This window comes from Plasmodium brasilianum, chromosome 14 (genome assembly GCF_023973825.1).
Source record: "Plasmodium brasilianum strain Bolivian I chromosome 14, whole genome shotgun sequence".
NCBI classification, from domain to species: domain Eukaryota; phylum Apicomplexa; class Aconoidasida; order Haemosporida; family Plasmodiidae; genus Plasmodium; species Plasmodium brasilianum.
Genome location: NC_090127.1, coordinates 1,397,226 through 1,413,687, shown reverse-complemented (window position 1 = coordinate 1,413,687; position 16,462 = coordinate 1,397,226). Strand labels below are relative to the sequence as shown.

General features: G+C 22.6%; 3 protein-coding genes across 3 annotated transcripts; all 3 read right to left on the bottom strand.

The window, feature by feature from the left end:
• Positions 1-956: 956 nt before the first annotated feature.
• Positions 957-3,122, bottom strand: MKS88_005526 (RuvB-like helicase 1; the record flags this gene model as incomplete). The annotated part of the gene is made up of 5 exons (XM_067218796.1): positions 957-1,135; positions 1,280-1,352; positions 1,506-1,603; positions 1,705-1,813; positions 2,034-3,122. The coding sequence occupies 5 exons, from the start codon at positions 3,120-3,122 to the stop codon at positions 957-959; spliced, it is 1,548 nt and encodes a 515-aa protein (XP_067070736.1).
• Positions 3,123-5,271: 2,149 nt separating this feature from the next.
• MKS88_005525 (uncharacterized protein) lies at positions 5,272-8,460 on the bottom strand (the record flags this gene model as incomplete). The annotated part of the gene is made up of 1 exon (XM_067218795.1): positions 5,272-8,460. The coding sequence occupies one exon, from the start codon at positions 8,458-8,460 to the stop codon at positions 5,272-5,274; it is 3,189 nt and encodes a 1,062-aa protein (XP_067070735.1).
• A 1,364-nt stretch (positions 8,461-9,824) lies between these two features.
• Positions 9,825-14,907, bottom strand: MKS88_005524 (JmjC domain-containing protein 1; the record flags this gene model as incomplete). Its single annotated transcript, XM_067218794.1, has 4 exons — positions 9,825-10,196; positions 11,007-11,082; positions 11,251-11,329; positions 11,877-14,907. 4 exons carry the CDS (start codon positions 14,905-14,907, stop codon positions 9,825-9,827), a joined length of 3,558 nt encoding a protein of 1,185 aa, XP_067070734.1.
• Positions 14,908-16,462: the final 1,555 nt, after the last annotated feature.

Genomic DNA, 16,462 nt, shown 5'->3' with positions numbered 1-16,462 from the left:
AAGCACAAAGCACTTGTTAGATATATGTACTCAAAATGCATTATATATGAGTATATTATGTACCTTCGTAAAATTAAGAGTAAAGTTATAAAACTTAGGTTCATTGTAAAATTAAAAAAATAAAAATAAAGAATTAAAAATTAAAATATATTTATGAAATAATATGACAATGCAAATGTTAAAGTAATATAATTTTTTTTAATTGATACAGGCATATCATACTTATGAAGGGACATTATATTTTTTAAAATAGAATAATAAAACTATATGTTCATGTTTACTGAAATAATAACACGTCCAAAAATTTGAAATAATTTTCAAATTTTATTTTTATATAATCTTGAAATAAATTTAATTCTTCTGAAGAGGACATTAATCCAAACGAATGTTAACTTTATACTTTCGCATTTCACGGAGTATTATACCGTATAAATAATATTATAAATAAATCCAATATAAATGGAAACGAACAAATTTTAAAATATGAAATCTCTTCAAATAAAAAATCAAAAAATAATTTGTAAAATGAGATAAAATAAAATTTGTATTAGATTTTACTTATTTCGTCATGTTTTTGTTAAGTTTAAAATGTTAAGCAAAAAGTTAATACTTACTCAATTTTTTTTCCATATATTCGAAAAATTTTAATTTAAATTTTCTCTCGTTTGAAGATAAAATAAAATGAAATGAACTTGTTAAAAGTAGCATATGGAATGGTGTATTTTACCAGAGCCACACACAATATATATGTAAACAGTAAATTGTGTAACTAAATGGGTAAAATTGAACAAATAGAAATATGTATATAAATGTATGCTCATGAGTATATGTATATATATTTGTATTGTTATATCACAAATTATACTTCAAACACATGGCATACATTCGGTTGATTTATTAAATGAGATATAGTTTTATTAAGATAAGACAGAAGACCATAAAAGTATTATTACACACTAATACATATACTTATTTTTATCATCTAACAGTAGCTGTGTTGATCTTTTTGTATCAAAAAATATCGAAGAAACGATTTCAACAATATTTTTGCTTATCCTTTTTTTTCCCTTTCTTTTTGACAATATTTTTGCAGGTGTCAAAAGTTGAATAGCATACCTTAAGGAACATGTTATACCTGGAATGGTGAAGACAAAGTATAAAGATAAATAAATAATAATAAAATAGAGGTGTAGAAAGGGGAAAAAGAAGGAAAAAAAAAAATTAATAATAATAGGTATAAAATTTAATCTACACAATGGTTTTTATATGTCAGATTTACCGATGTCCGCTAAATAATTTAAGGCTTCCCTTTCAATTTTGATTTTCTCAAATTTACATCTTAATTTTAGGACCTTAAATTTTCAATATCAAAAGGGGAAAAAAAAAAAAAACAGAAAAAAAAAAAGAGAATACGGTTTTATAAAATGTTAAGAACTGTCAGTATACAAATTCATTAAACATATAAATCTAATATAATTAACGTGTATATATATTTACACATATACCTGTAGTATTTCTTCCTTATTATACAACATAGTCTTAACGATTATTATTCTATCTAACAAGTCTACGGGTATTCCATGAGCGGATATTATATTCGTTCCTAGTTAGAAACGCAAAATATGAATATGTATGTATGCTTGCAAATATGAGTAAGTATATATAACACAGTGATCAGGAAAAAATAAGAAATAAACAGGGTACCTTTTATATTACAAATTCCCCTGTTTGTTGCTAAAATAAGAATAGGTGCTAAATTGGATTCTAGAGTTCGATTTAAGTAAGTAAAACATTCAATATCTAGCATATGAACCTGAGAAAAAACAAAGAAGCAAAAGCAAGACCATAAACACGTAGTTATTTGGCATAAGAACACGTGGTTTAGCGAATATTCTTTGCATAAAAAATGTTATGTCTCACAGGTTCAAATGTATATATATATTTATTTGCATTTGTGCATGTTAATGCATATATACATAAACAAGTATTAATATTGTAGTGTGTTAAATTATTTGATACGATAATATTCAAACCTCGTCAATAAACAGAACTCCTGGTATAATTTGGGCTATTCCCTGATCTACATATTTATAAACAATTTTGTTAATTTCATTTCTTAATTTATCTGTTATTTCTGTTTTTTTTGATTTCGAATTTTGTAAGAAATTGAGAATATTATCTCTTGGCTGAACATTAGATACGTCTAAATCATATAATGTAACATTTTGAATAATGTTTTTTTTTTTATGAACATTTCCTTTAGGTAGATCAACAAAAGTATCTGTTTCTATATCAAACATATCATGATATAAGCTACACTTCCCTACTCTTTTAACTATTCCACTATGAGACTCAATATATATAACATCTTTCTCTTGAATTTTTTCTTTCAGTATATTTTCATATATTGAAGAATGTATCTTAATTTTTTTTTGCTCTTTCAACGTTTTCAAGGTAATGTGTACATAAGAAATTTTTTTTTCTTCATATGTATCATCATAAAATGGTTCTAATTTTACTACTTCCCCTTCAAATACTTCTTTAATTTCTTTTATTTTTACTCCAATACTTTTCCTTATGTATTGAGTTAGTATTTCTGTTTTTTTAACTTCACAAGAATATACCTGAGATGCATTAAATATACAGAAAGGAATAGAATCTTCACTAATTTCTTTACTTATTGCTATTGCTATTGCAGTTTTACCACTTCCACTTGGTCCAGCTAATAATAAACATTTACAAATATTTTTTCCCTTAATTAAATTGATAAATATACCTGCAGCTTCTCTAGCTTTCTTTTGTCCAATCATACCTTTACAGTTATAAAAGTTTTTTACTTCATCATCTTCACTAGAGTCATCGCCATTACTTGACGCCTCATAATTACTATCATATTCATTATATTTCTCCTCATACTTCACCTGATCTAGTAAAATGTTATGTGTAATATCATTTTGAAATGTAATCCCATTTTGTTCATTTTTGCAAATTTTTCCATTTTTCTTTTCTTGCGCTATAAAATTTATATCATATACAAAACCATCTGCATCTAAACCCAAGCCGCTAATATGACTGTGTAAATTTATCCTTTCCTTTTCTTTATTTGATTCAATGATGTTCATAATTAACAAAAATGAAATGGATAAACAAAGTTCGAATAATGTAGAGTAATGAGTAGCTCATGCACTTTCTGCGCATGAGCCTGTAATTATACTTGTGTAATCTTGCGTTCATATGAATATATATATAAATATATATACGTAAATATACACAATTCAATGGTATATTGTCACAGTGAGTACTCAATTATAATGAACGTTAAAATGTTCTTTTAAAAGCATTGAAGTATTTAAATATATATAACATGACCTTACTTTTTATATATTGCAAAAAAGTGAAAGAAAACTAAATTTTTTCTTTATATAAATTTAATCAAATAAAAAAATTTAACACATCTAAAGATAATTTAAACACTTCATGTCCTCTAATAAAAAAAAATTTTCTGAAGAAATTCTGTTTTTAACTTGCCAATTTTTTTTTAATGAACTTTGAACTTACCTCTATACATCTATACAAGAATTAATGTTAATCTTGCTATATATTATCAGAAATTACTAGAATAATTATTATATACAAGAAACCGTATATCATGTCCTTTTATCCATTATATTGATTACAGTAATAATAGAAAGTGTATGTAAATCTATATTTGTTTATTTGAATTATAGTTATTTCAAATATGCAAGAAAAATAAAAAATTGCTAATAATTATCCTATTTTACACATAAACTTTACTAGTGCACTTTATTTTAAAAAAATATCGGTGCAAAATTTATATTATGGAGAATAAAGTAAATAGTATATAACTATGAAAAATACAGTATAATTTTAAGACATACTATATATTTAATAAAATATATTGAATTATTTTGAACAAATTATATATATTTAAAAAAAAAATATATGATTTCTACATATATATACTACATATATTAAAGCATGTACATGTTTGAAATATTTTAAAAAAGAGAATAGCAGCTGTTTACCTTTTAATAAAAATTATTTTTTATGCATAACTGCATTTTCTTCAGAGACCTTTTAATATTAGCAATATATTTTAAAACTGAGTATTGGAAATAATTAATAAAAAAAAAACATATATGTATTTCGTTGTTATTTCTAGAATGTATTTATCATTACTTCTATACAATTTTATTTTTATTTACGGTGCAATAGCTTTATATCCTTAGAAAAAAAATTTAATGCAATTATGCATAAATTTTCACTTAAAATAAGGAAATTCAACTTTTTCCTTAAAAAAAATATTTTTTTAATTTTTTAGTGAAATATAAAAACATATATTTTTTTTAGATGTAGAATTAAAAACACATATACACATGTATAAGCACATATTTATATATTCTTTTGAATATATAAAATACATTTTTAATGTCAAAAAATTAAATAAGTAAAAATTTGAAATAATATTAGTATTTACACGCATTTTACTAATTTTTTCTTTTATTATGTTATACCTCTTACCAGAAAAAAAGTAAGAAATTACATATGATTTTATTAGATTTTCAAAGTATTCATAAAATATGAAATTACCTAAATTTGTAATACTATTTTTCATATCGTATGTGTTCATCCTTTTAAAATTGTAATATAACAAGTAAGTGGGTACATATTTAAGCTGACTTTTATAAATTTTTGTAAAAATATAATTCCGCAGTGTTCGATTTTTTAAACTGAAATAAAGAGATAATTCGCTAAAAGCAACATATTCTTTATACCTAAAAAATATAATTGTAAATATATAGAAAAACGGAAAAAAATATAAAGCTAATTCAAAAGGTATAATTTTTTTCAATTTTTTCATTTTCATTTTCTTCTCTTATTTTATTTTATTTTATTTTTTTTATTCTTTAATCTTTCTAGTTCTATTTAACTATAATGCACATAAATAAGATATTATTTTTGTATTTATTATCTGGAAAAAAAATTAATTCTTATAAAACATTGATATTTGTTTTACATAAAAAAGAGATTTAATCATATGCATATATAAAAAGGAGTTTGCTCCTGTACATGAAAACAGTAACATATCATTTTTTGTTCAACATTTTTATTTATTGCCTTATACTATTATTAATTTAAATAGTGCACTACATTTATTTATGCATACAGTGACAAATATAATATATATATATTTTTTAAAAATATATATATTTGTTGCCTATAATAAATATATATATATATAACCCCTTTTTATGCATACTTTTTAAGTGATAATGCTAGATAGGAGAGAACATAAAATATGTGAGGGTGATAATTATATATGTTATAAGCTCTTATGAGGGAAGAATAAGATTTAGTGGGTATAACATTTAAAAAGTAATAATACGATAGTAAAATATACACATGGATATTATGAAAAAATAACTTATTTAAATTTTTACAAAGAAAAATAATTTGATGAGCTTTTTGTGTTATCTGAAGTGAGTATATTAAATTAAACAAGGAATAAAGATATAAATCAGAAAAAATATTTTTATAAGAATCAACTATATATTTATATATTTGTATAGATCTTTCGACTTGCCTAAAATGTAGTAATAAAGCTGCATTGCAGAATAAATAATAGATATATTTTTTATTTCTTCTTAATTCAACAGCTAGATTTTTAATGCAGCTTATTTTATTTAATAAATAAGAAGAATTTACAAAAAATGTTATTGTGAAAGAATCATACATATGTTCCATTAATAACAATTTGCTTAGACTATAACACATTATATAATTTCTTTCATAAAAACTTTTTTTAATATTTATCATTATAAATAATTTGGAATATAAGAAAAATTTTGGAAAATGTTTTGATAATTTATTTTTTCTAATATAGTTATAAACATCATACAATGTTACTATGTTATACAAAGAACTATACAATATAATTTTCTTATAAATATATACATTAGAATTTTCCTTATTTTTATCTAAGTGAAATCTAATACGGGAATATATCAAAAAAGATGATATCTCCAAATAATCCTTTCCTCTTTTTTCTCTCCCTTCACAACTTTCGATACATTCCCTCTTATTCCTCCCTTCCTTATATAGGTTGCTTTCACTCTTTTCTTTGCAGTTGTTCCTCATACTCTTCTCATTATATTTATTTTTATCGTTCCTTTCGAATGCTTCGCTACTTGAGATCTTATGTTCTTTGATATTTTGTTCATAGACTAAGTTATTAATAATTGATATTTCCTTTTTCATATCATCTTTTTTATTTTCTAATCTATTATAGCAATTTTCGGAGCTATCATCGTTTATATATACCCTATCTTGGTGAGGGCATTCATTATTTTTAGTTCTTCTGGATATATATATATTTTTCTTTTTCTTGTTATTTTTCGTTACATTTTCAATAAGAAAAAGGAAGTTATTAAAAAGCTTTTTATTTTGAAATTGGTAATTAACCGAGTATAAAATAAAAAAGAGAAAATATTTTAACCAAGCAATTTTCTTATGGTATTTAGCTAGCAGAATTAATCGAATTTCGTCTTTTAAACATAGTACAGAAAAACTAAAGAGCTTAAGAATAATTTGTGGATTGGATGGGCAGTTCAAAAATAATAATATCGAATATCTTAAAGCGTTATTATATAAGCCTTTCAGTTCATATATATATATAATTATTTGTAACAAATAGTGAGCATTTTTATTTAAAACGCATTTTTTATCTATTTTATTTATAAATTTTATGCACTTATTTAAACAATTTTTATTTTTCATTTTGACTAAAGACAATATTTTTACAAAAGCAATGTAATTTATACAATAAATTTTTTTGGAAGCATTCCTTTTATATTTTATATCCTTTTTCATGTGCTTTTTTAACTGAATGATTGCGTTTGGAGCCTCTTTATAGCTTGTACTCAAATCTATATTGTAGGAATTTGTGTCTCCTGTTATTGGAGCCTTTTCCTTTAATTTATGGAATTCTGTAATTTCGTTATTTTTACAATTTTTATTTTTCATATTCCTTGATAATTTTTCACATAAAGACATTTCATTTTGGTTGATATTGTTGAAAACACTGCCAACAGTACACTTATCACTAAGGTTTCTGCGATATATCTGGTCATAGCAAGGGTTATGGCATATCAGCAATTTGTCGTTTTTTCCTTCACACTTATTGCTCCTCCTTCTACCATTACATGTGCGAATGATTTTTCTCATTGGTGTTCTTCTCTTGTTGAATGCTCTCTTATTTCTACTGTTTGTTCCTTTTGTTTTTTTCCTCCCTTTTTTGCAAGAAAAAATCCACAAATGTTTATTACTTCTTAGTATGGATAACAGCTCAACGTACTTCTTTTTTAGGAATAGTGCGTCAATTAAAAAAATTAAGTTTCTTAGGTTCTTCTTCTTGTAAAATAAATAATTACTAACGAATTCCATTTTATCATATAAAAAATACTTTTTACAATATAAATATATAATTTCCAAATATTCATAATATTTCTCGCATTCGTCATGTTTCTGCTGATATTCTAGTACAACTTTTTCTTCATACGATATATTTCTTTCGTAATTTTCACTTCTCACCCTTTTATAGCACCCCCCTATAACTGAATAGAAATTCTTTTCGAAATTAATATATTCAGTCATTTTTCGATCATCACATGTAATCATATTTTTATCATTATATACTATACTACTTTGTTCACTACGTAACACATTGTTTTGTTCATTATATAATAAATTGCTGAGATCATTACATATTAAATGGCCTTCCTTCGTAATAATGTTTCTATGACCACTAATGTTACTGTTATTGTTACTGTTATTGTTATTGTTACTGTTATTGTTACTGTTATTGTTATTGTTACTGTTATTGTTACTGTTATTGTTATTGTTACTGTTATTGTTATTGTTACTGTTATTGTTAGTACGTAATTCCTTTCCTTTTTGATTTATATCCATATTTTTAAAGAATCTTAAAATGTTTGTTGCACTTTCAGAAAATGGTCTTTTTTTTGCATATTCATTCCTTTTTATGGTAACTGCCTTCTCATTAAACTTCCTAGTAGAACTTTCATTTGAAACTGCAGCATGCTTCTTATTTATACCTTCTTTAACATCATTTTTCAAAAAAGACATATTACTTAATCTCTTCGTTTTTTTTACATAGTTTAGTATAGGTTGTCCCTTATAATGATCCTTGGAAAATTTATTCTTTTTTTTTTCAGACGTTATTCTATTTTTTATGTGGTACTTTTTTTTATTTATACAGTCGTCTCTAACATTCCTATAAACATACTTATATAAGTTTTTAAAAGCTATATCACTACTTATGCTTTCAATGGATAAGCTTGATTTGGGTGTATAAAATTCATTGTCAGTGTTTTTCTTTTCATATTTTCCACTTTGCTCTTCATTGTTTTCCTTAATCATTTTTTTAGTACTATGTATTCATCTAAATATTTTATTTATATTTTCTTTGTTTTTTATCTTTTATCAATTCATGTCATTGAATGCACATGCATTAACTATGTAAAAATATATAAAAATAATTTTCATAACATAAAAATATGAAACAATTAAAATTATTACTGTACATGTTTAAAAAAATAATTGTGCATGCAAAAATTTGAATATAAACATTTATCTATTAATACATATAGCAAAGTTCGTAAACACAATCCACACGACATGAAAACATATTTAAGATATTCACGGTTAGTATTCTACATATTTTTTTATTTTTTCAATATTAAATTGCGATATGATATTAAACATATAGAGATGCTATATTATTATTTTATGCTTTCTTCATATTTTTCCACATACATTGTAATATCATAATTTTTATATTTGTGTTCATAATATTAAATTATTTAATTTCATTTATATATAACTACTCTCATTTCATATAAAGCCCTTAATGCACCATATATTCAAAATAAGGATTATTTAATATATAAATAAAAAAAAAAAGAAAAAGAAAAAAGAGTACAAGCTGCTTACAGAATCGGTATGTCGTTATTATTATTCGCTCAAAAAAAAAAAAAAAAAAAAAAATACATACGCAATAATAAACAAGTTCTGAGTGTCTCGATAATTATAATTTTTTTATTTATTATAAAAAATTATAGCAATTATCTACATACTTATCACAAATTAATTATATTTTTACATATTTTTTCTGTAATACAGAAATATGAATACTATTTAAAAATTGATAACATATAATACATTTAATTAAACATAAAAATAAAAGTTATTTATTTTTTATAACAAAAAATTTATTAATTAAAACAATAAATATGAAATTAACGTAAAAAAATTATGTTATAAATAAATGAAAAATAAGAACAAATAAACTTTTTTTTTAATATAATAACATAATAAGAAAAAAAAAAAAATAAAACAATAAAACAATAATATAACATTAAAAATGTTATTTTAAAAAAAAAAATAAAACATATAGTTTTAATGATTATCTGAAAACCAAAAAAAAGGGAAATAGTTTAAAAACTATGGACAGTTTTATACAAAAAAAAAAAAAAATAGAAAGAAATAAACTAGTATTATTATAATGTGTAAGTAAGAAAAATAGTAAAAATGGTTGAACACATTACACTTTAATAAATCATTATAGAGTATTTAAAGAAAATATTCCTTATTTTATATAGCAAATGCAAAGAAAATAATAAAATTACATAAACATTCCTTTTTTCATCTATTTACATATTATAATAATTGTATCTTCATAATATTATATATAAATATATATATATAAATAATAGAAGATAGTTTTAAGCAATGATTTTAGGCAGAATTTTCAAAGGATTGTCTTCCATTTCTTCCTCGTACGTTAGAAGAAAATATTTTAGGGTTAATTTTGTTTTAAAATGATTTGAACTTGTGTAATAATCTTCTAAAACAAAGTTTTTCTCTTTTTTCATTTTATCCCTTGGCCTTTTCTCATTACCAACGTTGTTTATTCTTTCTAAGCAATAATTTTCCAAGTCAATATAATTCGTTGACTTAGATCTTTTTTCCACTTCTGATTTTTTGGTCTCACGAATCATATTATATAGTTTAATAGAATTTTTATCTTCAAAAATTTTTAAGGAGTTATAATCCGGTATATCATCGAATTCTATGTCCCTTTCATTACTCGTTTTCTAAATGTCGAAAAAAATTCATAATGTAGAAATAATACTATAAAAATGCATATGGGCAATAAAAAAAAGTATTATATATTATCACATACATGAACTAGAAAAAAATTTAAGAGAGATATTACTAGTCACAAATTAGTTATTAATAACAGTAACAAAAAGGAAAATATATATAACACAAAAAAAAAATGGAAAATAAGGGACAAAAAAAAAATAATAAATAAAAATCTAAAAATATGCTAATCACCATGAAAAAATTGTAAAAATCCACAAAAAAGTTGATAAGGAAGTAGGAAAAAACTACATTAACCTTGCACAAACAAAATGCCCAATAAGTAAAATACTACGAAATAATATAGAAACACTAAAAATACACGAGACAAATATATATATGTAACATAAAAAATATGATGCAAACATACATAAAAATTGCTAAAAAGTGGTGAATTACGAAAAAACAATGAACAATCTGTACTAGTACAAGTGGAAAATGCTGTAAACTAACTACTTTCATATGCTGAACACACAACATATGAAAAACTAACACCTGGAACATTACAAACTAATTAATAGCATATATTAGAGAACTTACTAACAAGTATAATCATACTTGAAACGAATAATAATAAATATATATAAAAAAAAATTACAATAAGATATTGAAATTTATAAGAAAAAATTCATATATGGTATATACAAATATTATGCAGATATAAAAAATAAAAGGAACTAAGAACTAAATAAAAAAATTTCATACACTGAATTAATTTTATTCACGTTTAACAAACAAATAAATTTTTATGAATTACTTACTATTTTATTGGCATAGTGGATTAAAAGGGTTAATAATTTCATCATTTCTAAAAGGGTATATCTTTTTAAGGCAACTCTAATATATATAAATAAAAATATATATATATATAATATATTCATATTTCATTGCATACATGCATATATAAAAAAATATCTATAGCATATGTATATATTATATATAAAATATTAACGGTTTTGCATGTAATTTTATATATTAAGCTTTAAATTTTTTTTTAATACGTACTTAAATTTACAGTTGCAACTGTGCTCATCAGAACAGTGAATGCATAAAATGTCATTTGAATGTGGGCATATAATTGAACCTGCGAAATTGAAAAGGTTACAATATAGATAATCATAAATAAAAAATATTTTATATATTTAGATAGCTATATAGTGCCATATATTATTATTATTGTTCATATAATTTATAGTGTTATTTTAATTTTGATTGTGCTCTAATTCTCATTTTTGTTATTATTTTGCATTTAACATATATTTGTTCGATATTATTATATTTAATTTTTCTACTTCTTATCCTTATTTTTCTGTTCTTTTTTTTTATTCTTTAGCTTCGATTTTTTTTAATTATTGTTTTTAATCTCCATTTTATATTACTTTTTTTTTTTTTTTTCAATTTTTTATATATTATTTATTACTAATTATATAAATATATATCTGGCTATGTATATATATATATCTGGCTATGTATATATATATATCTGGCTATGTATATATATATATATATATGCATATATATAATATATATGCATGTACATCATATATATAATGCATATATATAATGCATGTATATATTTTATATATATAATTTTTTAAACATAAAAATATATAAATATTATGTTTTCTTACTATTAAAGGTTGGTGAGTTACAGGCATCACAATCTTTATAAAAAAATTCCAGCTTGCTTTTTATATTTTCAAAAAAGAAATGCTTATTCTTTTGGCATTCAAAATTTGTATACATTTTGGTAAGATCGAGCGATATATGCTTTGAATAGTTCATAAGTTTGTTATTTAAAAGGGCATCCCTATTTAATGTAAAATCTACAAATATTGTTTTGCTATCTTTGAAAAATTTATACTCATCCGTTAGTATATATCGTAGAGTATATATTATATGCTTCAGTTGACTAAAGGTATATTCTTGATAATGCAATATATTAGAAAATAAAATGAAGTGTATGGATATACAGGTATTGCGGAAATATTTATAGTTATAATACGATTGTAATCCATAAAATAGCCAAAAAGTTGGAGCTATATTACAAGCTTCATTACAATTATAACCTGAATTAAAGCCTCCATGAAATGTTTTTGGCCATAAAAAAATAAATTCATTTTTTGTTTGAATATTTTTAAACACAGGGATATTATTTTTTAAAAAAACCTCAATTGGCACTTGTATAGTTAATTTATAAATTTTATTTTTGTTATTCTCCTTTTTAAAATGTATTTGTTTTTTATCTATAATTTTGTAGTTTATACAAGATTTTCTATATAATAAATCAACATCATTTATATCTACATCCAAGAAATGACAATTTTCCTGAATTAATTTAGTAGTACTAGTGCTACTACTACTTCTAGTACTGCTAGCGCTACTAGCACCGCTGCTAGCACTAGTTGAGCTGAATTTTGCGCTATTTTTTGTAAAATGCATATTTTTAACCCTTTTGTAATTTTTCATGCAAGGTGTAGCACTAAAAGTAGTAGTAGATGCCCTTTCTTTTAGTTTCCTTTTTAATTCTTCTGGAATAACATTTTTAGCTTGTTTTTTCTTATTTTTTACCTTTTTTTTTTTTTTCTTTTTTCTTTTGCTATTTTCTTTCAAATATTCGTAAATTACATCTTCCACTTTGTCACTATAGCGAGGGGGTATAACATACCATATTTTTGGTTTGCCCCAATGCTGATAATTTATTGATGCAAAATAATTATCTTCCGTGTGCCAGCAGAAGGAGGAAAAAAGGGTTCCAACGTATAACCACGGTATATTGACTCCTTCAATAGAGATATCTACATTTTTTAACATAGAACCTTTTATAAAAGGTAAAGATTTTATATTTAAATTTTCACTAATTCCGTTAATTATATTATTTATTTCTAAATAGTATTTTTCTTTTTTTTGTTTTAAAAAGGGGTTCACTTTTTTCTTCACATATTTATCCCTTAAATAACTATTACTATATTCACTATTATCTCTATTACTATTGATAGTATCGCTATTGCAATTATTAGTACTCCTACTATTGCAATTACTAGTACTCCTGCTATTGCAATTACTAGTACTCCTACTATTGCAATTACTAGCACTCCTACAATTGCAATTACTAATGCTATTACCATTGCAATTACTAATGCAGTTACCATGGCAATTACTAATGCTATTACTATTGCAGTTATTATTGCTATTACTATTACTATTTCTATAATTATTGTTATTGCTATAGCCTAAAGTGCTATGCGTACATACACTATTATTACTATCGTTAACACAGTTAGCAAGTTTCATACCCTGATTTTGTGCATGCATTCTCTTACTTAAACTGTATCTACTTTGGATTTTTAAATTTTCATCATCAGAAATGTTTATTACATCTATTATTTCGTTTCTACCTTTATTCCCTATCTCTTCTTTAATTATAATACTATTATTACATAAGTTACCGTTATTATTTATATTATTATTATTATAGGGGTATAAATATGAAACACTGTTATAATTGTTCATTTTACGATTATCACAAGGTGACATATTATTTCCTACGTCACCAGGTATTCCCCTCTTATATCCACTATCATGTTTGATATTATCTGAACCTTTTGCGTAACCAGTACTCATTTCCATTTGTGGTTTATTGACACTGTTACTAATGGAATTACTATCACAACTTCTACTTTTATTTTTTTTTAATTTTTCAATTTTGAGACTGTTCTGAAAAAGGCACGTAGGATGGTTTTTGGATACAGGTAAATCGGCACCATATATTGACACTATTTCCTCTTTTTCATTATTAATTATATTCCAATATTTCCTTTCAACATATTCTAAACCAGTTTGATGTTTTGGTAGATGCAAAACTTCAAGCATTTCATTATATTTATACACTTCATATAAGGACCAATATTCCTCGGGATGATCAAATTCTTTTCCATATTTTAATTCATTAATTTTTTGTTTTCTTATATTAAATTTCATATTTAAATAATAAGGATTAAATTGTGGTTTAAAAAATTTAGGAGGTTTCACTTTCACAGCTCCATATTTTAATCCAATAGAGTTATATTTTTCAAAAAATAAAATAGGGTTTGATAATTCTTCCATTGTGGTATGTATTACAGGTATCTGCTCTATATTTTTGTATATATCATGTTCTGATAAAGATACGCTTTTATTAAATCGTTCATTTATTATGTTATCCTTATTTTCCAAATAATTTAATTTTCCATTTTCTGATTTTGTTATTTTACTTTGTGAATTTATGGTATTATATATTATATCACATTTTTTTTTAATAACTTTTTCGTTTATAAGTTTTTCTTTCATATCTTCAAAACTAATTTTTTCTATTTCTATTTTATCTTCCTTTTCTAATTTAAAATTATCTAATTTAGAATTATGGTTTATTGAATTTTCTAATTCGTTCGTTTTATCATCTGTAGCTTTAGTCTTTAAAGCACATTTATTCCTTGTATCATATTCTTTTTTCATATGGTATTCACTTTTCTTGTTTACTATATTATTATCATCATGTTCAACAGTTATTTTATTTTTCTTATATCTATCTGAAATATTAACATTTTCTTCTTTCTTACATAATGATATTATGTACTGGGGGTTTCGCCTTCTTTTTCTCATATTTTTGTCATGTATATCCATTTCAAATTTTATAATGAAACATGTGAATTTCACCAAATCGTATTTAATAGTATTTTATTTTATTATTTTTTTTTTTCTATATTATATCTATAAATCATAAAATCTTGAACTAATATTTGGATGTAAAAAATAAAACATAACAAAGCAGCTGCTTAATATAGAGAATAAAAAAAAAAAAATAAAATACACAACTCAACACTTGTGCATATATAATCTACATACAAACATGCATATGTATGTATTTAAATAAGCATGTACGTGTTTAAATTCATGAGTATATGTACTTATTTACATTTATATACATATATGTATATATATAGGTATATATTATAAGTGTATACAAATGTAGTTATTTATAAATAAGCACTTTTCCATATGTGTACTTTTCAATATATATATGTATTCTCAAAAAAAAAAAAAAAAAAAAAATACAGTAAAGCAAGATTACGCCTAGGACAATTAATTTGTATTTACAATATTGTTAACACAATTAGTGTTATCTTACTTAATTACATAAGAAAAGCCTTATAAAAAAAAAATATATAAATATATGTAGTAAATAAATACAACAAAATTACAATATGTAAACAAAAATTTCTAAGAACTTATGCTTAAATTGCAACTTCTGAATGTACTGATTTATTCGTTCATATATGCATTGGAAACTACTTGGTTATCTGATGTTTTTTTTTATATTTTTTTTAAATTAAATAAAAAAGGTGAAAAAAAAAAATGTATATTTATGCATATATCCATACATGTATGTATGAATATATATATATACGTACATATATATATATATATTTGTAAAAACGAAAAAAAAGGAAAATAAAAAGAATATAAAAATATACAACTTGGTATCATATATGCAAATCAATGTAATGGGAAAATAATTTCAAGAATATAATATTCTTAACTACAAAATATGACAAGTAAAAAAACAGAGGAAAGTGAAATAATAATAAAGAAAAAGAAATAACATAATTTAAAAAATAATGTAGTTTATGAAAAAAAAAAAAAAGTATTTTTTATAAAGTAAAAAATATTTTTAAGAATAAAATTTTTTTTGTATATTTAAAAAAAAAAACATCTAAATATAGAAAGAATTTTTTTTTTCCATAAATTTCTAAAAAAAAAATAAAAATAAAAAATAAAAATAAAGATATAGAAAAAAAAGTATTTCAATGATTTTAAAAGGTGCAGTAAAAAAAAAAAAAGTAGTAAAAATTCATATATTTTCGTTGTCCTTATGCATATAATTTTGAATACAAATATACGTGCTTTAACATGTATGCTTATAATATATATATATATAGGCATATAAGAATATATAAATATAATTTCATATGCATATATGCGTCCATAATTAAATACTTATGCACATGCATATGTATATATATATATATAAATATGTATATACAACATTATTTTTAGACCAAACACCATTTTTAAAGCATAAAAATAAGACTTAATTATCAGTACAGATCAATTAGATTCAAGTATCATATGCAATCATATATTTATATAATATATATATAAAAATGGTTTGTAATGA